Source organism: Coregonus lavaretus (genome assembly GCF_964263955.1).
Source record: "Coregonus lavaretus genome assembly, chromosome: 15".
Taxonomy (NCBI): Eukaryota; Metazoa; Chordata; class Actinopteri; order Salmoniformes; family Salmonidae; genus Coregonus; species Coregonus lavaretus.
The window spans coordinates 31,332,987-31,357,846 of NC_140002.1; the positions used below are offsets into that span (position 1 = coordinate 31,332,987).

Below are 24,860 nucleotides of genomic sequence, written 5' to 3' on the forward strand. Positions count from 1 at the left end.
TTCTATATGTGTGTGTCAAAAATCTAATCAAATTCACACCCCTTTACTTTTTCCACATTTTGTGGTGTTACAGCTTGCATTTAAAATTGATTAAATATAGATTTTTGGTAACTGGCCTACACACAATACCCCATATTGTCAAAGTGGTATTATGTTTTTAGAAATGTTTACAAATTAATTAAAAATGAAAAGCTGAGATGTCTTGAGTCAATAAGTATTCAAACCCATTGTTATGGCAAGCCTAAATAAGTTCAGGAGTAAAAATGTGCTTAACAAGTAACATAATAAGTTGCATGGACTCACTCTGTGTGCAATAATAGTGTTTGACATGATTTTTGAATGACTACCTCATCTCTGTACCCCACACATACAATTATCTGTAAGGTCTCTCAGTCGAGCAGTGAATTTCAAACATAGATTCAACCACAAAGACCAGGGAGCTTTTCCAATGCCCCGCAAAGAAGGGCACCTATTGGTAGATGGGTATAAAAAAAAAGAACTGACATTGAATATCCCTTTGAGTATGGTGAAGTTATTAATTGCACTTTGGATTGTGTATCAATAAGCCCAGTCACTACAAAGCTACAGGCGTCCTTCCTTACTCAGTTGTCGGAGAGGAAGGAAACCTCTCATGGATTTTACCATGAGGCCAATGGTGCAGCCACCACTATGCTTGAAAATATGGAGAGTGGTACTCAGTAATATGTTGTATTGGCCCCAAACATAACACTTTGTATTCAGGAAAAAAAGTTAATTGCTTTACCAAAGTTTTTACAGTAATACTTTAGTAGTTACTTTAGTAGTTTCTCCACAATACTAACCTAATTGACATAAGTATTCACACCCCTGAGTCAATACTTTGTAGAAGCACCTTTGGCAGCGATTACAGCTGTGAGTCTTTCTGGGTTGGTCTCTAAGAGTTTAGCACACCTAGATTGTGCAACATTATACAACGGGTTGGTCTAATCCTGAATGCTGATTGGTTAAAACCGCATTCCAGCCGGTGTTTATTCCACAAATTGCCACCGGCTAAATCTATGACGTTAAAATGTCTATTTACTCTGTTCCACCTGACTGCGCAATCCACTGTCTCATCAGCCCAGCCAGGCTCCACTATAAAAAGCATCTAGACATTATCTTTTAGACTAACATTTCATTTTCAACAGCGGAGATTTGTATAAACCTTGCTGTCAGTCTCTCCGACATTTGCAACATTGTTTCAATAATGAAATTCGATCCCCTGTTGGCCCATAGTAATGTACGTGTCGGGAGTCGGGAAGAGACAGACAGGCAGGCAGCGTTTCTCAGCCAGTCGAAATCATGAATCAGCTGGCATCATTTTTATGGATATATACAAAAAGAAATGTGGGGAAAAAATTTACAACGAAACGCAGCTAATTTGCAGTCTTTCCAGCTTCAGTTTAAAGTGATTGTGTTACTGTAGCTGTGTTGTTGGCTAGGTCCTCTGAACAACAGTGTCCTGACAAGTGAGCACATTTTCTATGCCAGGCGAAATTGCACCTCATTAGCTCATTGTTATGATGTCTCCAAATAAATGTCACTAGAAAACAGCTTAAACAAATGCAAATGCAGCTACTTCGCTGTTATTCTGGCTGCACTTTTTGACGTGACTGTAAGTTAGCCGTAGTTGGCTAGCTAGCAAGCAAGGGATAAGAACGTTGACAGCCAGTATGGCAATGGAACATTTAGAACGAACGACTGGGTTGCGTCCATACATACAGAACAAAAAGACTGAACGACTGGGTCACGTCCATAGATACAGAACAAAAAGACTGAACGACTGGGTCGCGTCTCTAGAAAACCTAGTTTTGTGTCAGGACTATATCTTGTGGAAGGATTAAATAGTATTAATAAATTAATCAAAATAATGTTTTAATGAAAATATGTAAATCATTATTTGAATATGTTGGTAACCTGTTGTATAAAAGTCATAATGCCCTCGAAGCCGGTGTTCGGAGGATATATTGGCACGGTTTGCCGGCCCTAAACTTAGTCTCGGGCCTAACAACACCCGTGCCAATATATCCTCCAAACACCGGCTTCTCTGGCATTATCACTTAATTAGCCCATTACTCTTTTGCAAAATTCTTCAAGCTTGATCGTTGCTAGACAACGATTGCTAGACAACCCTTTTCAGGTCTTGCCACAGATTTTCATGTAGATTTAAGTCAAAACTGTAACTCGGCCACTCAGGAACATTCACAGTCATCTTGGTAAGTAACTCCAGTGTAGATTTGGCCTTGTGTTTTAGGTTATTGTCCTGCTGAAAGGTGAATTAATCTCCCAGTGTCTGGTGGAAAGCAGACTGAACCAGGTTTACCTCTAGGATTTTGCCTGTGCTTAGCTCCATTCCGTTTCTTTTTTATCCTGAAAAACTCCCCAGTACTTAACGATTACAAGCATACCCATAACATAATGCAGCCACCACTATGCTTGAAAATATGGAGAGTGGTACTCAGTAATGTGCTGTATTGGATTTGCCCCAAACAAAACACTTAGTGTTCAGGACAAAAAGTGAATTGCTTTCCACATTTTTTGCATTATTACTTTAATGCCTTGTTACAAACAGGATACATGTTTTGGAATATGTTTTATTCTGTACAGGCTTCCTTCTTTTCACTCTGAAAATATATTTCTGTATTTAATTTTCAATATGTCAAAAAATATGTTTTCACTTTGTCATTATGGGGCATTGTGTGTAGATGGGTGAGATAATATAATACTTTTGAATTCAGGCTGTAACACAACACAATGTGGAAAGAGTCAAGGGGCATGAATACTTTCTGAAGGCACTTTATGTATTGGTTCTCTTAGATGAACATTTTATGAATCTAACATTCCTTGTTAATGTGAAAATCAAAATGTACCGATTTTAAGGTTGTGTTATTTGATTTTGGGTGTGATTGCCAGAATATCTTGGGGGGAAAATGGGGTCCCCAGAAATTCTGGCATATTTTTTTTGGGTCCCTGCTGAAAAGGTTTGAATACCACTGGTGTAAACAATACAGTGAAATGCTTACTTGCACGCTCTCCTCAACAGTGCAGTACACTTTATCAAACATTTTCATAAATAAGTGTTTGTTTCCATAGGCTTCATTTCTTACCCTCAACCCAGTCTCGTAGTTTGACCTCACAGCAGATGAGGGGGGCTCCTACTCTCCCAGTGCTGTAGTCTGCCACTGGAGACAAAACACACAATCACAGATAAATAAAGACAGAGTCCCACGTAGAGTTTAATACCTGATGCCAGTAGTAGGCTGTAACCCGGCCTACTAAAAACCAGTCTCTGAATATTTCTCAAATCAAGGTTTTCTTATTAAAGAATAAGCATCAGTGCTTATGCTCATGCACATCTGGGGCATAAAGCAAGATACATACTTGTCCTTCAGATTGACCAGAGAGGGGAGGCTCACAATTTCAACACTGTCATGAAAAGTTCATACACTGCTTTGATCTATGTGGAAAATCAAATCATAGCAAACATAATTGATTTGTTATCAAATATAATGTTGTGTTTGTTTTTAAACTAAGAACTTGTACATTGTCCTCTGCCTTCCAAGAAAGTTCCAAGAAACAATGTCCTGAAGTCCTCTTAAATGATATGGCCTTATCGGCCCCAGTGGTTATTTGGCGTCATTCGACAAACTGTTTCACACTCAAATACTGCTGCATAGCATAGGACAAACATATCCTTCCACATTCAGAATGCACTGAAAAGTGACAGATACCTGTGTGACCTATACAGCAAAGCCGATTGACGCAAAACAGTTATATATTTAGTATAGCTGCCATTCCTCTGCCATCAACAATCCCAGTATCACAGAACCTTTCACAGGTTGGGGCTTGAACAAAGACATTTACCTCAGAGTATGTGTGTTTAAAGACATGAAACCCTCAGGGCAACTCAATAGATAAAAAAGCCTGAGCAGTAGCATGCTCTCAAAGACCTCTGTCTTGGCTAAAGCCCAGAATTGCCATGGCATGCATAGGTATAATTTCCTAACAAAAAACACAATGGTGAAGATTCTCAAATGACAGAGAGCCCACCATTCTCCTACACACTACTACTACGATTAAAACATCTACCTGCCACTCATATTCTTTACCAGCCAAAATATTTTTTACCCATAATTACATCAAAAAACACAAACGTATGACCATGCTCTGTAATGTTTCTAAAACAATAAATGTATTAGTAAGAAGTAATTATTAAAGTGGTATATTACTACATTTCATTTCATTTTTTGTGACCTGAGTCTTTTAATCGAAATATCAGAGACAAAATGTTCAGTTGCCCCTTTAAGGGCGGGAGGTTCCCGTGGTACAGTGGCCACTCGAGTCCTGTCACATGTCTGTGTGATTAAAGATCTGACTAGGGCGTCTCTTCTCTATAAGTTGAAGCAGCAGACTCAAACTAATGTTGAAAAACAACCAAGCTTGTGAACACAACAATGTAAATTGCCAAGAAACACATGGACAAAGTCTCACTTTGTAGACTTTTGAGTAAATTAGACCAACTTTTATGCCTGAGCCTCCAAAAATGAATATATCATCACTTCACTCATTGCGCACAGCTACCCTGCCAGGCAGTGTTTCTTCGTGAGGTGGGATATACAGGATTCCTATTTCTTTGTGCAATTAGCAGCTATGAAACAAAACAGCAGAAGTACTTTGAAAACAGCTACCGCAGCATTTTTCTAACCCTAACTTGAACATGTGCTCATCCTTGACTTTTAACTCTTTTTATTTACAAATGTAATGCTCTCACTGTAGAGCCCTGCAAATTGACCACCCGCCAATGTGGCTGGTGAAATAGACATTCTTACCCGCCAATACCTAAATCTACCCGCATTTGACGGGTGTTAATTTTATGCCCTGACCCCAGTAGTAGTAGTCCGTGGCTGTTTCTGCCCTGACTCACCCTCTGTGATGGTACCCGCTCCGCAGGTCTCTGTGAGGCCATAGCCCTGTCCCACGGGGCAGCAGAAGCAGATATTCATGAAGCGCTGGGTGGCGGAGGACAGGGGCGCTCCTCCTGACAGCATCATCCTGATGTTCCCTCCCAGCAGAGCCTTCACCTTCTTAAACAGCAGCCTGACAGACAGGACAGAGGAAGGAAATCAACTTTGAACTTACCCATTAGTTCATGTTTACTGATGCAATTTCACTCTGATATCAAATAGAGCTATTTCGTAATCAACACTCATCAGTAAGGACACCCTGATCACTGATAAGCAGCACTGACTGGCAGACAAGAAAATATTGTTTCCACTAAAACCAGTCAAAATACAGACAAACATAAACTTCAAATATATAGATTCCAGAGGACAAATCTATACAGCATTGAAAAACCCATGTAGATTGATATAGCCTTGCTATACAGTTGAAGTCGGAAGTTTACATACACTTAGGTTGGAGTCATTAAAACTCGTTTTTCAACCACTCCACAAATATCTTGTTAACAAAATATAGTTTTGGCAAGTCGGTTACGACATCTACTTTGTGCATGACACAAGTAATTTTTCCAACAACTGTTTACAGACAGATTATTTCACTTATAATTCACTGTATCACAATTCCAGTGGGTCAGAAGTTTACATACACTAAGTTGACTATGCCTTTAAACAGCTTGGAAAATTCCAGAAAATGATGTCATGGCTTTAGAAGCTTCTGATAGGCTAATTGACATAATTTGAGTCAATTGGAGGTGTACCTGTGGATGGATTTCAAGGCCTACCTTCAAACTCAGTGCCTCTTTGCTTGACATCTTGGGAAAATCAAAATAAATCAGCCAAGACCTCCACAAGTCTGGTTCGTCCTTGGGAGCAATTCCCAAACACCTGAAGGTACCACGTTCATCTGTACAAACAATAGTTCGCAAGTATAAACACCATGGGACCACGCAGCCGTCATACCGCTCAGGAAGGAGACGCGTTCTGTCTCCTAGAGATGAACGTACTTTGGTGCGAAAAGTGCAAATAAATCCCAGAACAACAGCAAAGGACCTTGTGAAGATGCTGGAGGAAACAGGTACAAAAGTATCTATATCCACGGTAAAACGAATCCTATATCGACATAACCTGAAAGGCCGCTCAGCAAGGAAGAAGCCACTGCTCCAAAACCGCCATAAAAAAGCAAGACTACGGTTTACAACTGCACATGGGGACAAAGATCTTACTTTTTGGAGAAATGTCCTCTGGTCTGATAAAACAAAAATATAACTGTTTGGCCATATTGACCATCGTTATGTTTGGAGGAAAAGGGGGGTGCTTGCAAGCCGAATAACACCATCCCAACCGTGAAGCACAGGGGTGGCAGCATCATGCTGTGGGGGTGCTTAGTTGCAGGTGGGACTGGTGCACTTCACAAAATAGATGGCATCATTAGGAAGGAAAATTATGTGGATATATTGAAGCAACATCTCAAGACATCAGTCAGGAAGTTAAAGCTTGGTCGCAAATGGGTCTTCCAAATGGACAGCTCTGTCAGGAGGAATGAACCAAAATTCACCCAACTTATTGTGGGAAGCTTGTGGAAGGCTACCCGAAACGTTTGACCCAAGTTAAACAATTTAAAGGCAATGATACCAAATACTAATTGAGTGTATGTAAACTTCTGACCCACTGGGAATGTGATTAAATAAATAAAAGCTGAAATAAATCACTCTCTACTATTATGACATTTCACATTCTTAAAATAAAGTGGTGATCCTAACTGACCTAAGACAGGGAATTGTTACTAGGATTAAATGTCAGGAATTGTGAAAAACTGAGTTTAAATGTATTTGGCTAAGGTGTATGTAAACTTCCGACTTAAACTGTATCTGTTAATTCCATGTACAGTGGTGAAAAAAAGTATTTAGTCAGCCACCAATTGTGCAAGTTCTCCCACTTAAAAAGATGAGAGGCCTGTAATTTTCATCATAGGTACACGTCAACTATGACAGACAAAATGAGAAAAGAAAATCCAGAAAAACACATTGTAGGATTTTTAATGAATTTATTTGCAAATTATGGTGGAAAATAAGTATTTGGTCAATAACAAAAGTTTCTCAATACTTTGTTATATACCCTTTGTTGGCAATGACACAGGTCAAACGTTTTCTGTAAGTCTTCACAAGGTTTTCACACACTGTTGCTGGTATTTTGGCCCATTCCTCCATGCATATCTCCTCTAGAGCAGTGATGTTTTGGGGCTGTCGCTGGGCAACACGGACTTTCAACTCCCTCCAAAGATTTTCTATGGGGTTGAGATCTGGAGACTGGCTAGGCCACTCCAGGACCTTGAAATGCTTCTTACGAAGCCACTCCTTTGTTGCCCGGGTGGTGTGTTTGGGATCATTGTCATGCTGAAAGACCCAGCCACGTTTCATCTTCAATGCCCTTGCTGATGGAAGGAGGTTTTCACTCAAAAATCTCACGATACATGGCCCCATTCATTCTCTCCTTTACACGGATCAGTCGTCCTGGTCCCTTTGCAGAAAAACAGCCCCAAAGCATGATGTTTCCACCCCCATGCTTCACAGTAGGTATGGGTGTTCTTTGGATGCAACTCAGCATTCTTTGTCCTCCAAACACGACGAGTTGAGTTTTTACCAAAAAAGTTCTATTTTGGTTTCATCTGATCATATGACATTCTCCCAATCCTCTTCTGGATCATCCAAATGCACTCTAGCAAACTTCAGACGGGCCTGGACATGTACTGGCTTAAGCAGGGGGACACGTCTGGCACTGCAGGATTTGAGTCCCTGGTGGCGTAGTGTGTTACTGATGGTAAGCTTTGTTACTTTGGTCCCAGCTCTCTGCAGGTCATTCACTAGGTCCCCCCGTGTGGTTCTGGAATTTTTGCTCACCGTTCTTGTGATCATTTTGACCCCACGGGGTGAGATCTTGCGTGGAGCCCCAGATCGAGGGAGATTATCAGTGGTCTTGTATGTCTTCCATTTCCTAATAATTGCTCCCACAGTTGATTTCTTCAAACCAAGCTGCTTACCTAATGCAGATTCAGTCTTCCCAGCCTGGTGCAGGTCTACAATTTTGTTTCTGGTGTCCTTTGACAGCTCTTTGGTCTTGGCCATAGTGGAGTTTGGAGTGTGACTGTTTGAGGTTGTGGACAGGTGTCTTTTATACTGATAACAAGTTCAAACAGGTGCCATTAATACAGGTAACGAGTGGAGGACAGAGGAGCCTCTTAAAGAAGAAGTTACAGGTCTGTGAGAGCCAGACATCTTGCTTGTTTGTAGGTGACCAAATACTTATTTTCCACCATAATTTGCAAATAAATTCATAAAAAATCCTACAATGTGATTTTCTGGATTTCTTTTTCTCATTCCTCCATGCAGAGGAATTTTTCTCATAGTTGACGTGTACCTATGATGAAAATTGCAGGCCTCTCTCATCTTTTTAAGTGGGAGAACTTGCACAATTGGTTGCTGACTAAATACTTTTTTCCCCCACTGTAGTGGCATTTTGCAAATGTTTGTCTTTTTATGTACTGACATTTATCAATGTTTATGACTTTAAGGAGGACACTAATCCAGATGCTTATAAGAAATCCCGCTACGCCTTCCGAAGAACCATCAAACTGGCAAAGTGTCAATACAAGACTAAGATGGAATCCTACTACACCGGCTCTGATGCTCATCGGATGTGGCAGGATTTGCAAACTATCATGGATTACTAAGGGAAACCCAGCTGAGAGCTGCCCAGTCACGCAAGTTTACCAGATGAGCTAAATGCCTTTATGCTTGCTTTGAGGCAAACAACACTGAACCATGCGTGAGAGCGCCAGCTGTTCCGGACGACTGTATGATCACGCTCTTCGTAGCCGATGTGAGTAAGACCTTTAAACAGGTTAAGATTCACAAGGCCGCAGGGCCAGACGGATTACCAGGACGCGTACTCAGAGCATGCGCTGACCAGCTGGCAAGTGTCTTCACTGACATTTTCAACCTCTCTCTGACCCAGTCTGTAATACCTACATGTTTCAAGCAAACCACCATAGTCCCTGTACCTAAGAACGCCAAGGTAACCTGTCTAAATGACTACCGCCCCGTAGCACACACATCTGTAGCCATGAAATGCTTTGAAAGGCGGGTCATGGCTCACATCAACACCATCATCACAGAAACCTGGACCCACTCCAATTTACATACTGCCCCAACAGATCCACAGATTACGCAATCTCTATTGCACTCCACATTGCCCTTTCCCATCGGGACAAAAGGAACACCTACAGTGCCTTCAGAAAGTATTTATACCCCTTGACTTATTCCATATTTTGTTGTTTTACAGCCTGAATTCAAAATGGATTAATTAGATTTTTTTCTCTCACCCATCTACACACCATACCCCATAATGACAAAGTGAAAATGTTTTAATTTTTTGTGGCAAATGTATTGAAAATGATATACATAAATATCTCATTTACATAAGTATTCACAACCCTGAGTCAATGTAGAAGCGAAGAAGAAGAAAGAGTCTTTCTGGGTAAGTCTCTAAGAGCTTTCCACACCTGGATTGTGCAACATTTGCACATTATTATTTTCAAAATTCTTCAAGCTCTGTAAAATTGGTTGTTCATTAATCATTGCTAGACAACCATTTTTCTTGCCATAGGTTTTCAAGTAGATTTAGGTTATTTTCCTGCTGAAAGATAAATTCATCTCCCAGTGTCTGGTGGAAAGCAGACTGAACCAGGTTTTCCTCTAGGATTTTACCTGTGCTTAGTTACATTTAGTTTATTTTTTATCCTGAAAAACTCTCCAGTCCTTAACGATTACAAGCATACCCATAACATGATGCAGCCACCATTATGCTTGAAAATATGGAAAGTGTTCTCACTAATGTGTTGTATTGGATTTGCCCCAAACATAACACTTTGTATTCAGGACAAAAAGTTAACTGCTTTGCCATATTTTTTGCAGTATTACTTTAGTGACTTGTTGCAAACCGGATGCATATTTTGGAATATTTTTATTCTGTACAGGCTTCCTTCTTTTCACTTTGTCAATTAGGTTAGTATTGTGGAGTAACTACAATGTTGTTGATCCATCCTAAGTTTTCTCCCATCACAGCCATTCAACTCTGTAACTGTTTTTAAAGTCACCATCGGCCTCGTGCTGAAATCCCTGTGCGGTTTCCTTCTTCTCCGTCAACTGAGTTAGGAAGGACGCCTGCATCTTTGTAGTGACTGGGTGTATTGATACACCATCCAAAGTAGAATTAATAACTTCACCATGCTCAAAGGCATATTCAATGTCTTTTAATAGGTGCCCTTCTTTGCGAGGCCTTGTAAAACCTCAGTGGTCTTTGTGGTTTAATCTGTGTTTGAAATTCAATGCTCAAATTGTATGTGTGGGGTACAGAAATTAGAGAGTCATTCAAAAATCATGTTAAACACTATTATTGCACACAGAGTGAGACCATGCAACCTGTTAAGTAAATGTTTACTCCTGAACTTATTTTGGCTTGCCATAACAAAGAGGTTGAGTACTTATTGACTCAAGACATTTCAGCTTTTCATTTTTAATTAATTTGTAAAAATGTCAAACTTAATTCCATATTATGGGGTATTGTGTGTAAGCCAGTGACAAAACATTTCAATTTAATACATTTTAAATTCAGGCTGTAACACAACAAAATGTGGAAAAAGTCAAGCTAAGGACCCTGGGACTAAACACCTCCCTCTGCAACTGGATCCTGGACTTCCTGACAGGCCGCCACCAGGTGGTGAGGGTAGGCAACAAAACATCCGCCACGCTGACCCTCAACACGGGGGCCCCTCAGGGGTGCGTGCTCAGTCCCCTCCTGTACTCCCTGTTTACCCACGACTGCGTGGCAGCGCACGACTCCAAAACCATCATTACATTTTCAGACGACACGACAGTGGTAGGCCTGATCACCAATGATGAGACAGCCTATAGGGAGGAGGTCAGAGACCTGGCAGTGTGGTGCCAGGACAACAACATCTCCCTCAATATGGGCAAGACAAAGGAGCTTATCATGGACTACAGGAAACGGAGGGCTGAACACGCCCCCGTTCACAGACAGGGCCGTAGTGGAGCGGGTCGAGAGCTTCAAGTTCCTCAGTGTCCACATCACTAAAGGACCTATCATGGTCTGAACACACCAACACAGTAGTGAAGAGGGCACGACAACGCCTCTTCTCCCTCAGGAAGCTGAATAAATGTGGCATGGGCCCTCAGATCCTCAAAAAGTTATACAGCTGCACCACTGAGAGCATCTTGACTGGCTGCATCACCGCTTGGTATGGCAACTGCTCGGCATCCGACCGCAAGACACTACAGAGGGTAGTGCGTACGGACCAGTAGGCACCTGAACAGCTTCTATCCCCAAGCCACGACTGCTAAACAGTTCATCAAAAGGCTACCCGGACAATTTACATTGACCCCCTTTATTATTGATTTCTTTATCTTAATTGTTTTTGCACTGACTCCCTTGCACTGGCTCTATGCACACTCACTAGACTCTACCCACACACTCACACATACTACACTGACACTCCAACATACACACACTACATATGCTCACACACACAAAACACACACACACACACTTTCACATAAGCTGCTGCTACTCTGTTTATTATATATCCTGACTGTCTAGTCATTTTTACCCATACCCATGTACATACTGTATTACCTCAACTACCTCATACACCTGCACATTGATTTGGTACTGGTACTCCTTGTATATAGCCTCGTTATTGTTTTTATTGTGTTACTATTTCCTTTTTTATTTAGCAAATTTTTGTCTTAGTTTTTAAACTCTGCATTGTTGGGAATGGGCTCGTAAGTAAGCATTTCCCTGTAAAGTCTACACCTGTTGTATTTGGTGCATGTGACCAATAAAATGTTATTTGATTTATGCACTAATCTTGTATCAGGGATCTGACCTATAGAGATAGCTATGTGCATGTAACAGGATTGTGTACGGTAGATAGAAACATGCTGCAGTGTGTGTGTGTGTATATGTGTGTGTGTGTCCTGGTGTACTCACATGTTGCAGAGTGGGGCATCGTAGCCCAATTTGATCTGTTCCAATTTGTAGTTGTAGCCCAGTTTAAAGAGTGTCCTCTGCACATAGTTCATCTCCTGCACCTTGTTCATCACATTCTTGTAGATGCGGTCCATTATTTCCTGACAGATAACAGATAAACATCTGTTTGTGACAGTTTTTCTTTTTATAATCCATATGTCAAATCTCTGCTTCCACTGTCTACAGAGGAAGTAAATGCTTCAGGATAGTTATCAGCGAACCTCAAAGAACCAACATAATAACCTGTTAGAAGATGTCCTCTAAAGCTGACCTCTAAAAATCTCTAAAGAAGCCAACCTTTTATAGAACACTAACACATCAGTGATAAGCAGAAAGTGTAAGGAAGGATGCTCGTTCTTACCGGTACAGCTGCCATCAGAGTAGGCCTCAACACAGAGCAGTCTCCTTTACTGCCCTTCTTGATTTTTGTTGACTGCAATAGAGAAGATATCAAAATAACATTAGATTGTTGCCCACTTTGCAAAACAAAAAACAAAAAATATGCAAGATCAATTATATCGATTTAGATCAAACTGCTGAGTCTATTACCTGGTCAGAGAGTGTTTGTGGGGAAGAGTAGCCAATCCTGCAGCCATACGTCATACATGAGATCTCAGCAGTCATTTCCAGCACATGAGCTAGAGGCAGGTAGCCAATGTAGGTATCGTTTGGCCTGCACATGGACACAAACACAACACACTACTGTAAGCAATATGAAGATGAGGCAACACTTTACATCTTCAATATCTGGAACCCTGCACCACAGCGGTTATGCACTTCGACAATACTGTCTATCTAATTATCAAGTTTAGGCAAGATTATCATCAGTACATTACACTTCTGTCTGCTGTTTCAAAACATTGCGTCTGACATGAGAATGTGATGCAGAGACCTGACTAGCCTAGTTAAATGGTGGTTAGATACTAGATAGAGGCGCTGTGGTAGAGTGCTCTTCTCACCCCAGTCCTGGGATCCTCTCACACTGGCCCGTCATGCCAGCGATCAGGTTGCTGTGGATGATCATGACTCCTTTGGGTCGTCCAGTTGAGCCGCTGGTGTACATGACCACGGCCAGGTCTGTGGGCTGGGGCCGCTGCACCGCTACACTCACTGCCAGGAGCAGAGGGGGACACGTCACTTAATAATGCTTAGAAAATAAATGGTAAAGTCCAAGCCAGTACATGCTTTACTACGCTGTGGGAAACTAAACTTCCAGCATATGTGCATATTATACTTTACTATATTTTTTACCTGCTTATACATTTTACCATCTCTACAATGACATCTGGGCCATATGTAAACTCAAGTTTCAGTGCAAACACTGTTTGACATACAAGAGTGACCTAAAACAGTGACCCAACAGTGTGACCTGTGTGTTTTGTATATGAAAAGTGCTGTTGATGTGTTTTCACGTACAGTTGTCAGGTTTGGCTCCCAACTCCTGTACTGCCTGCATGCTGTAGATCTGAATGCCCTCAGGGTAGCCCGTCCTGCTGATGCTCTTGTTGTCCACATATATAACGTGCTTCAGGTTGCGCATTTCTGGCAAAACATTCTATCAGACACACAGGAAGACATCATTATTTGGAATGTAATCTCAGCCCCTGTGTCCTAAATGCCTTTAGGGTTCATTCAAGTTTTGATGATATCAGGGGCTTGTTTTTCAGGTGAACAACACATCTCAGTTCACACACAAACACCCCGTGTGTTTTTAACTTCCTCCTTGACCTACGGAGGTGATTACACACATCCTTTCTGAAAAGATAGCTTGGTCGTTCCACCAATTCGGTGCCTTTTGAGAAGTGTAACTTGGTCAAAAAAAACTTTGGATTTCACCTAATTTTAACATTCTGTAATAAAGAGCACATGTTCAAATTAATAAAAATGAAAACTATATGGCAAATAGAAATCCAATATGGATGGTGTTAAGAAACAGATGGGAGGTGTTAAATGGAGCTGAATGATGGGACTAATAACAACTAACAACAACTAATAACAGCAAGATAACTAATGTAGGGCATGCTGTGTCCATAATAAGTATATAGGTTATAGGTTGAGAGCTTTTGTGAAGGAGCACAGTTGGAGAGATATGGCATATAGAAGCAAACCGGATGGACATCATGAAAATGATCGGAGAGGTTGAGGGTAGAGGAAGTTCAGGAGTAAAAACAAACAAAATATAATTATTGTAAAATTGACTGTGTACATAAAATGTAAAATGTATATAGTATGTTTAAGCTGGAAGTAGAGGCCTAAGCGTTCACTAGTTTACTCCAATTAGGATGGACATCATGAAAATGATCGGAGAGGTTGAGGGTAGAGGAAGTTCAGGAGTAAAAACAAACAAAATATAATTATTGTAAAATTGACTGTGTACATAAAATGTAAAATGTATATAGTATGTTTAAGCTGGAAGTAGAGGCCTAAGCGTTCACTAGTTTACTCCAATTAGGATGGACATCATGAAAATGATCGGAGAGGTTGAGGGTAGAGGAAGTTCAGGAGTAAAAACAAACAAAATATAATTATTGTAAAATTGACTGTGTACATAAAATGTAAAATGTATATAGTATGTTTAAGCTGGAAGTAGAGGCCTAAGCGTTCACTAGTTTACTCCAATTAGGGAAGGGGTGGTGGGGTTGGAAAGTAATAAAGGGAAATATATTTTTTTAAAGGATATGTACAGTGGGGAAAAAAAGTATTTAGTCAGCCACCAATTGTGCAAGTTCTCCCACTTAAAAAGATGAGAGAGGCCTGTAATTTTCATCATAGGTACACGTCAACTATGACAGACAAAATGAGAAAAAAAAATCCAGAAAATCACATTGTAGGATTTTTAATGAATTTATTGGCATATGATGGTGGAAAATAAGTATTTGGTCAATAACAAAAGTTTCTCAATACTTTGTTATATACCCTTTGTTGGCAATGACACAGGTCAAACGTTTTCTGTAAGTCTTCACAAGGTTTTCACACACTGTTGCTGGTATTTTGGCCCATTCCTCCATGCAGATCTCCTCTAGAGCAGTGATGTTTTGGGGCTGTCGCTGGGCAACACAGACTTTCAACTCCCTCCAAAGATGTTCTATGGGGTTGAGATCTGGAGACTGGCTAGGCCACTCCAGGACCTTGAAATGCTTCTTACGAAGCCACTCCTTCGTTGCCCGGGTGGTGTGTTTGGGATCATTGTCATGCTGATGCCAAGCACTTCAGACGGGCCTGGACATGTACTGGCTTAAGCAGGGGGACACGTCTCGCACTGCAGGATTTGAGTCCCTGGCGGCGTAGTGTGTTACTGATGGTTGGCTTTGTTACTTTGGTCCCAGCTCTCTGCAGGTCATTCACTAGGTCCCCCCGTGTGGTTCTGGGATTTTTGCTCACCGTTCTTGTGATCATTTTGACCCCACGGGGTGAGATCTTGCGTGGAGCCCCAGATCGAGGGAGATTATCAGTATGTCTTCCATTTCCTAATAATTGCTCCCACAGTTGATTTCTTCAAACCAAGCTGCTTACCTATTGCAGATTCAGTCTTCCCAGCCTGGTGCAGGTCTACAATTTTGTTTTTGGTGTCCTTTGACAGCTCTTTGGTCTTGGCCATTGTGAAGTTTGGAGTGTGACTGTTTGAGGTTGTGGACAGGTGTCTTTTATACTGATAACAAGTTCAAACAGGTGCCATTAATACAGGTAACGAGTGGAGGACAGAGGAGCCTCTTAAAGAAGAAGTTACAGGTCTGTGAGAGCCAGAAATCTTGCTTGTTTGTAGGTGACCAAATACTTATTTTCCACCATAATTTGCAAATAAATTCATTAAAAATCCTACAATGGGATTTTCTGGAAAAATTTTTCTCAATTTGTCTGTCATAGTTGACGTGTACCTATGATGAAAATTACAGGCCTCTCTCATCTTTTTAAGTGGGAGAACTTGCACAATTGGTGGCTGACTAAATACTTTTTTCCCCCACTGTATATATGTGTATGTATATGTATTTATATGTATGTATGTATGTATGTATGTATGTATGTATGTGTATGTATGTATATATACATATATATATACACATAGTTCAAGTTAGAAATGTACATACACATTAGCCAAATACATTTAAACTCAGTTTTTCACAATTCCTGACATTTAATAATAGTAAAGATTCCCTGTCTTAGGTCAGTTAGGATCACCACTTTATTTTAAGAATGTGAAATGTCTGAATAATAGTAGAGAGAATGATTTATTTCAGCTTTTATTTATTTCATCACATTCGCAGTGGGTCAGAAGTTTACATACACTCGATTAGTATTTGGTAGCATTGCCTTTAAATTGTTTAACTTGGGTCAAACGTTTCGGGTAGCTTTCCACAAGCTTCCCACAATAAGTTGGGTGAATTTTGGCCCATTCCTCCTGACAGAGCTGGTGTAACTTAGTTTGGCCATAATGACCATCGTTATGTTTGGAGGAAAAAGGGGGTTGTTGGCAAGCCGAAGAACATCATCCCAACTGTGAAGCACGGGGGTGGCAGCATCAGGAAGGAAAATTATGTGGATATATTGAAGCAACATCTCAAGACATCAGTCAGGAAGTTAAAGCTTGGTCGCAAATGGGTCTTCCAAATGGACAATGACCCCAAGCATACTTCCAAAGTTGTGGCAAAATGGTTTAAGGACAACAAAGTCAAGGTATTGGAGTGGCCATCACAAAGCCCTGACCTCAAGCCTATAGAAAATTTGTGGGCAGAACTGAAAAAGCGTGTGCGAGCAAGGAGGCCTACAAACCTGACTCAGTTACACCAGCTCTGTCAGGAGGAATAGGCCAAAATTCACACAACTTATTGTGGGAAGCTTGTGGAAGGCTACCCGAAACGTTTGACCCAAGTTAAACAATTTAAAGGCAATGCTACCAAATACTAATTGAGTGTGATGAAATAAATAAAAGCTGAAATAAATCATTCCCTCTACTATTATTCTGACATTTCACATTCTTAAAATAAAGTGGTGATCCTAACTGACCTAAGACAGGGAATTTATACTAGGATTAAATGTCAGGAATTTTGAAAAACTGAGTTTAAATGTATTTGGCTAAGGTGTATGTAAACTTCCGACTTCAACTGTATATGTATGTACAGTATATGTGTATATATATAAATAAATAAAAAGTACTATAGTAAGTGCCTATTAAGTGCCAAATAAAGTAACAGGTTTGACCATTTCATCTTAAATCAGCCATAAATACCCTCGTGACAGGGGGACGCTTGTTGTGTGCAACAGAGAGTGGCAATTGAATGCAAGCTTCACCCCCCAAAAAATATTGCTAAAACATCTCTAGTCTTATCTAATGTTAACAGGGTGGATGTGGTGTGCACGACCCGCTCAGTTTTCCACCACAAACAAAACATCAGAAAATTGCCAATAATAGTAGAACCAGCTCACCTGCTTTTACACTATGATTTGAATATTATATGTTCAATGTTTCTTTTGGAATAAATATTTTAAAAGGAATAGTTTCACCATATTAAAACAAGAGTTCAGTTCATGTAACAGGGTTCACCTTAAAATGAGGGAAACACATAAATTAATCACTATGACTGACAAAGCAACAAAAATAACTAGGGCTTTATAATGATGGGGAAACTTGTTGAAATGTTTGGATTAAGTGGGTTGAAATCTTCCTAGAAGTGGCACAGGGTGGACAGAGGGACGTGTCAAAATGTAGAATTTTAGCAAGGCACTTTAGCAAGGCTTTATTCAGATTTATTGAATTCTCCATGTTGTCTATATTAAAGGGCAATTCATTTAATATAACAGGCTTTTAAAATGTAATATTGGTGCACAATTTCTACTTAAAATATCAAAGGGACGCAAAAGGCACCCTTTCGTGAAACGACCCAGCTCTCTTTCCCACTGAGAGAGGAGCTGAGAACAGCAGTGTGTAGTTAGGCTGGAATGTGAACCATGTGTTTCCCCTAATGACTCCTACCTTGAGTTTAGTCTCCAGTAGCTCTGCGCTGGTGATCAGGTGAGTGGCCCCACACTCATTCAGCCCATAGGCCACTGCCTCCTCCCCCAGGGTGGCATACAGAGTGACCACTGCAACACAACCAAACATGTTGTTTAAATGCAAACACACAGCACAATGTTATCACAAATATTACTGTTCTTACAGGAAATAGCTTTATAATGCAATGTAGTGGCACTTTATATGCTAGTGTTAGATTCTCAAACAGGGAGGTGTTTTGCGGTCAATGCCTACATGGAAAGTTGCGTCTGAAGCAGGCCTGTGCAGTGATCATCCACTCTGCCCGTGTCTCACAGAAGATGGCAATGGTACTCTTGGGCTGCTGGCCCAGTGCTGCCAGTCCACTACCGAGATGGCTGATGATCTGGTCCACCTCGTCATAGGACAGCCACCTGTACTCCCCCAGGATCAGCTTCAGCAGAGGAGCGAGCACAGGAACAGGCTATTAGAGTTGGTTCTACTAAGGGCCTTCAGTTCACACAGGAAAATATCCCACTGGAGTCAATTCAAGTTATTTCCAGTGCAAACATTTGACATTTGATTCAATTACTCTACAAGAGGGGATTTCATCTAGGACAGTTAGATGTTATATGAAGTTATACGAACCTGCTTCAGGTTGCACAATTTATGTAACTTATTTGACAGAAACTTGACTGCACTCTAATTAGTTCCTGGTGAGATGGAGTGTGTGTGATCACTCTACCTTCTTAAAGATCTTGCCGCTGGGTTGCATCTCGTTCTCCTCATTTAGGACCTCCCTGGTGCCCAGGCAGTCTGCGTTGCCGAAGTGCTGCACTGCATGCTCAAACAGCTTGTCTAGAGTGTCCTTTCCCTCAAAGTCCTCCCGTGCCAGGTTGTCAAAGTTCTCCACACAACGATAGGGGCCCTCAGCTTTGCCTGTGGTGGACTTGGCTTTCTCTCTCTTGGCCATGGTTTTCTTCTTCCCAGCATCAGTGAGGAAATACCATGGGATAAATGTGATGAGCGTGTACAGCCACATCAATAGGTACACAGGCAAGAAGACTACGTAATGCATGTCTACTTTGAACGTCATGGTTGAAGATGAGGCAGAGGTGGAGAGAAAGAGAGACTTGAGGGAGAAGCGTCTGTTTCAGGGAGAGTTCAGACAGTTCAGCTCTCAGTTGTGGAAAGATTGCCAAGGCAGGTGGCGGTAATTACAGATTGGACAGGTAGCAGCACATGCACCAAGACAATTCAATGGAAAGGCTTGACACAAGAGATCTGTGATGCTAGCTCTATAGACAGCAGGGTGATTGGTTGAGAATTGTTCAGCATATGGGGAAGAAGAAAATAAATTGATAAAAGACAGACAGACAGACAGACAGAGAGAGAGAGAGAGATAAGCATGTTAGTAATACTGAAGAACTATAGCTAGGAGCTAGCCAGTAGCCACAAGTATGCACTGTGCATAATGCAAAATCTAATTTATAGACTAGCCACATTGAATGACTTTATTTGTTTTCAAAGAGGCTTTTTGAATGCGTTTCATGTCAAAGCATACATTCCAATGCACCAAACCTAGGTGCGTTTATATATAATTATATATTTTTATATTGCTGGACATAATAGCTGAGTTTCACTGGAGCACTGCACTAGCTGATGTAGCTGTACACAAACATCTAGGCCCATGTCTGGTCAATGTCACTTCAGATTTGACAATCTTTTATCTTATCTATAATTGATGCTTGCAGTGTACAATCATTTCCCAGCACTGGAAGAATGTTAGGTCAGTGTTTTAAAAAGCTGAAAGCGCACCTGTATTTATTCATGCCAATTGATGGTGCCTTTGTTAAGACGGAGAAACAATTATAAGGTAGAATTATCAGAATGAGCAACACTAGTTGATAATAAATAAATAATAATATTAATAACAATTTGGAAGGTGCTTATATTTGTCCTATTTCACACCTAAAAGTGTGTATTATACGCATGTGTGAATTGGAAATGTGTTTTTGCATATCCCAACTCTCCCTGAGAGATTGGGGTCACTGCCAGGGTATGCCATTATCAACGGCGACCCTGGAGCAATTAGGTATAAGTGCCTTGCTCAAGGGCACAGACAGATTTGTTCACCTTGTCGGCCCAGGGATTTGAACTAGCAACCATTCGGTTACTGGCACAACGCTCTAACTGCTAGGTTACCGCTAGGCCTACCTTAGGAAAATACCCCTTGAGAATGATATAGTCCTAAATGAAGAGACTGAAATACAAAGACAACAGAGCTCAGCAGAGTGGTTATGAAGCCAAAGAGGTTAGGCTAGGTTAAATGGCAGAGACCGCATAGCCTACATGAAACCTTACTTAACCTTTTACTAGTAAAATATTTTAAACATTTAAGTAGTATCAGTAACACATTCATTTACTTTCTTACTTGGCTTTTACTTTCTTACTTTTGCCGAATTTCTGGTGCCACTTGGCAACCCTTTGGACATAATGGTAACTGCCAAAATAAAGGAAATACAAGTATATTGAAAGCAAGTTCCAAGTAAGCCAAAGAACACATTATTTCACTGCATAAGATTCTAAGATGGCAACTGGCAAGAGCAATACCAGCACACTAGAAAGTGTAAAAGGGGCACAGAAAGTTATTCTGGACTTTATCCAAGCCTAAACAACAATTTTAAGAGTTGAGCCCTATCCTCAAGTCCATCTTCTTTCTTTATATCCACTATTCAGTAAAAAATTTCGACCAAACCATATCAAACCACGTATAATACAATGAGAGCCACAATGTAGCCTAATGGAGGGCAACTTGACATCAGAGGTAAGGGGAACACAGCGCCATCAGACCTACATTCCATTGAAAAGGTTATCGAATTGATCTTACTGCTGCTACTGTAACTAGCAGCTGAGCATGGCTCGACAGGATCAAAACGTAAAATTATACACGTTGTAATGCTTGCATCATCATCTACTATGTTGCCCTGATGATGAAATGCTTGTGTCACTTGACATCCCTCCAGACAGTCCCTGTTGATGTACTAATGAAGGCTCAAGTGCTTTAGTACACAGGATGCTGCCTGTGAGTGGCTTATAGTGCTCATGTGCCACTGATCTTCCTAATTCCATTTACTACATAGGCACAACAAAGCCCAGGCATCACAACCCCAAAAGGAATCAGCCAGGAGAAATTCCTCCTTCAATCAATATTTTTTTTTAAACGACATTCTAAATATATTATATTTCTACATTTTATATGATTCCTGAAAAAAATCTTCCTACCACTTTCAAATATTAGTTATCAGGCAGGTATCAGGTATATCAGCCCATGAAACAGAATCAGAATTGTGGGAGAGCATCAAGCATTTGGCAGAGGAAAGACCACATGCACACACTTCTGAAAAACACACCCGTGAAGAGCAGAACAAAACAGTGCAAACCTTTCTGGAGAATGAACAAGAGAAGAAATTGGTTACCTTACCTACTGTTCTAAGGCACGCTAACGAAACACACTTCTCTTTCCCTGAGCCTAGTCCAGATTATGTTTATTGTACACAATATGTTTATTCTTCACCCCCAGTCTCAGCTCTTTGGTTAACTCAGCTGCACTCACCGAGAGCTAACATACATTCTCCTGCTACCACCCACAACTGCTCTAATCCAATAGGAGAGTGTATTGGACAGGAAATGATGAGGTTCCTCTCTACAGTCGTCATCCCAACGTACTCAGAGCCCTATCCCTGCCAGTCCAATCAGAGGCTGACTGACTAACTCTTTTGCGTCATGTTTCCAGAGCCCACATCTATTACAACTCCGTCACACAAACACAGCTGGTTGCTCATTGTGATACAAATTACACAGACTGACAAGAGGAAAATGTGACAGATTTAGTTTAATGTATTCCAAGAAATAAGGAGAGACAAAGCCATTTTTATCGAAGCCACATGATTATTTTTCATGATGTGCTCTCTGGCTTTCAGATCAGTAATAGTGAATTATTTTCAGCTGTTTTAGGTGAAACATTTCCCCCAAAAAAGTACCCAATTGTCATAAGATACCATAATAGTAAAAGTGAAAGTCACCCAGAAAAATACTACTTGAGTAAAAGTCTAAAAGCATTTGGTTTTAAATATACTTAAGTATCAAAAGTAAATGTAATTGCAAAAATATACTTAAGTATCAAAAGTAAAAGTATAGAATTTCAAATTGCTTATAATAAGCTAATCAGAAGGCACAATTTTTTATATATTTTTTTAAAATGTACAGATAGCCAGGGGCACACTACAACACGTAGACATCATTTACAAACGAAGCATTTGTGTTTAGTGAGTCCGCCAGATCAGAGGCAGTAGGGATGACCAGAGATGTTCTCTTGATAAGTGAGTGAATTGGACCATTTTCCTGTCCTGCTAAGCATTGAAAATGTATCAAGTACTTTTGGGTGTCAGGGAAAATGTATGGAGTAAAAAGTACATTATTTATTTAGGAATGTAGTGAAGTAAAAGTAAAGGTAGTCAAATATAAATAGTAAAGTACAGATACCTAAAAAAAAACTACTTAAGTAGGACAAGACTTACTTAAGTACTTTACACCACTGCGTAAAAGCATGTCATAGGTAAATATATTTGCCTTGAGGTGATGTCAATGACCTTTTCACACACTGAAGAATACTGTGTGATGCATTAAAGTGTGACCAAGACTCATGGCAAGGCTGTGTTGTAAGATAGGATAATCAATGCTACTGCTGTGTCTATAAAACAGATGACAGAAAAAGAACTACACAAACCAGCAATACAAGCCTTGTACTGTAGCTCAAGCCTTGAAACACAAGTTTACATCAAACATCAGTACAAATTGTAACACAAACACCCTATCATAACAAAATAGGATGATGACCTGATTTGTCCAGCAGACCTTGGCATTCATTTTCTCTCCTGTTATTAGGACTGGTACTGCACATTCATTTATTGATAAGACATTTTGTTCTTGGTAGATAAACCATATCATCATATCACCATCACTTGTGGTGTATATTTAACCCATATATAAACCTGTATATAACCCACATAGCTATCAAATCGTTTGCTCAAACATTCATTAGTTTTATACTATTTGGAAATGTTACATGACTTTTAGATGGACATCTATAAAATAAAATATATATATATTTTCTAAAGGTCCAGTGAGTGAAGCCATATCTTTATCTAGCGAGGCAGCGCGCGCTCCTCCACAATGCACTGCCTAGCATGCGCTGGCGAGATACCGTTGGCGCGAGCGTCATAAATAAAGATATGAATGAAGTTGTCATAGACAGCTCTTTCTTACGTCAATACACTGGATATTAAGAATATTAAATGTTGCCACATTTATGTAAATAAGATGATGATGATAACACATTATCTGGGAGTTTACTTAGCCATTTCCCTAGCTAATATACTTACCTCAGGAAACCGAGACCTCGCCAGGATGAATGACCGACAGTAACCTCCAACGCAGAGGAGACAACCCGGAAACTTTACGTCATATGAGTCCATCTCTCGGAGCCAATGAGAATGGGTCTGAAGACCAAACCTATTTTGAGGCTTCAGTTTAATTTAGGTTTGAAAAAACATTGTCACACTTTATATGCATATCAACCAGTTATAAGTAATTAATCTCATCTGACTCTAGTTTCACTTGTGAATGAGGTGGGTCATAATTTAATACAAGATCCCTGTAGACTAAGCAACACATTGTACTGTATGAAATATACATTGCAGTTAAGTCCATAATCAGACATTATACTATGCTGCATTGTGAGTGAAAATACTGGTAATGGATATTTATCTCACTCAAATGTTCAACATAGGAAAATTAAACAGCTGCTTGTATGATCAATCTCCCAAATCCATTGAAAGCAGCCAACTTGAGTGTCTAAATTTCTTTAAAAAATAGTAAAAACTTTCAGAAGAGAGAAGTTGAATCAGTAGTCATTTTAACTTAAAGTTCTGTGAATGTTATGGTATCTGAAGACACCTTTGTGTAGTGTTGTGTGTGTTGACGACAACAGTGATTACCAACAATGATGAGACAGCCTACAGGGAGGAGGTGAGAGCCCTGGCAGAGTGGTAGCAGGAAAATAACTGCTCCCTCAACGTCAACAAAAATCTCCCATTTGGACTCCAGACCATGAGCAATGGTCTAATGTCCATTGCTCATGTTTCTTGGCCCAAGTAAGTCTCTTCTTATTATTGGTGTCCTTTAGTAGTGGTTTCTTTGCAGCAATTCGACCACGAAGGCCTGATTCACGCAGTCTCCTCTGAACAGTTGATGTTGAGATGTGTTGGTTACTTGAACTATGTGAAGCATTTATTTGGGCTGCCATTTCCGAGGCTGGTAACTCTAACTTACCCTCTGCAGCAGAGGTAACTCTGGGTCATCATAGCGCTTGATGGTTTTTGCACCTGCACTTGAAGAAACTTTAAAAGTTATTGAAATGTCCGTATTGACTGACATTCATGTCTTAAAGTAATGATGGACTGTCGGCTATCTTCTGTATACTCCCCCCACCTTGTCACAACACAACTGATTGGTTCAAATGCATTAAGAAGGAAATAAATTCCACAAGTGAACTTTTAAGAAGGCACACCTGTTAATTGAAATGCATTCCAGGTGACTACCTCATGAAGCTGGTTGAGAGAATTCCAAGAGTGTGCAAAGCTGTCATCAAGGCAACAGGTGGCTATTTGAAGAATCTCAAATATAAAATATATTTTGATTTGCTTACCACTTTTTTGGTTACTACATGATTCCATATCTGTTATTTCATAGTT

General features: G+C 40.3%; 1 protein-coding gene across 12 annotated transcripts in view; it reads right to left on the reverse strand.

Moving 5' to 3' along the window:
* The window catches only part of LOC311142083 (long-chain-fatty-acid--CoA ligase 4-like), a 28,610-nt gene extending 4,997 nt beyond the window's left edge, over positions 1-23,613 (reverse strand). The window contains exons 1-12 of one of the 12 annotated variants that reach the window (XM_084177662.1): positions 21,530-23,483; positions 20,499-20,548; positions 18,791-19,024; positions 18,322-18,499; positions 18,049-18,158; positions 13,497-13,635; positions 13,040-13,190; positions 12,630-12,753; positions 12,442-12,513; positions 12,042-12,181; positions 4,943-5,115; positions 3,126-3,200 (exon numbers count right to left, since the gene is read on the reverse strand). In XM_084177662.1, the coding sequence (XP_084033788.1) occupies positions 3,126-3,200; positions 4,943-5,115; positions 12,042-12,181; positions 12,442-12,513; positions 12,630-12,753; positions 13,040-13,190; positions 13,497-13,635; positions 18,049-18,158; positions 18,322-18,499; positions 18,791-19,024; positions 20,499-20,540 (1,438 nt within the window). In that variant the 5' untranslated portion in view covers positions 20,541-20,548; positions 21,530-23,483. The other 11 variants (XM_084177661.1, XM_084177659.1, XM_084177655.1 and 8 more) reach the window with 11 other exon arrangements.
* Positions 23,614-24,860: the final 1,247 nt, after the last annotated feature.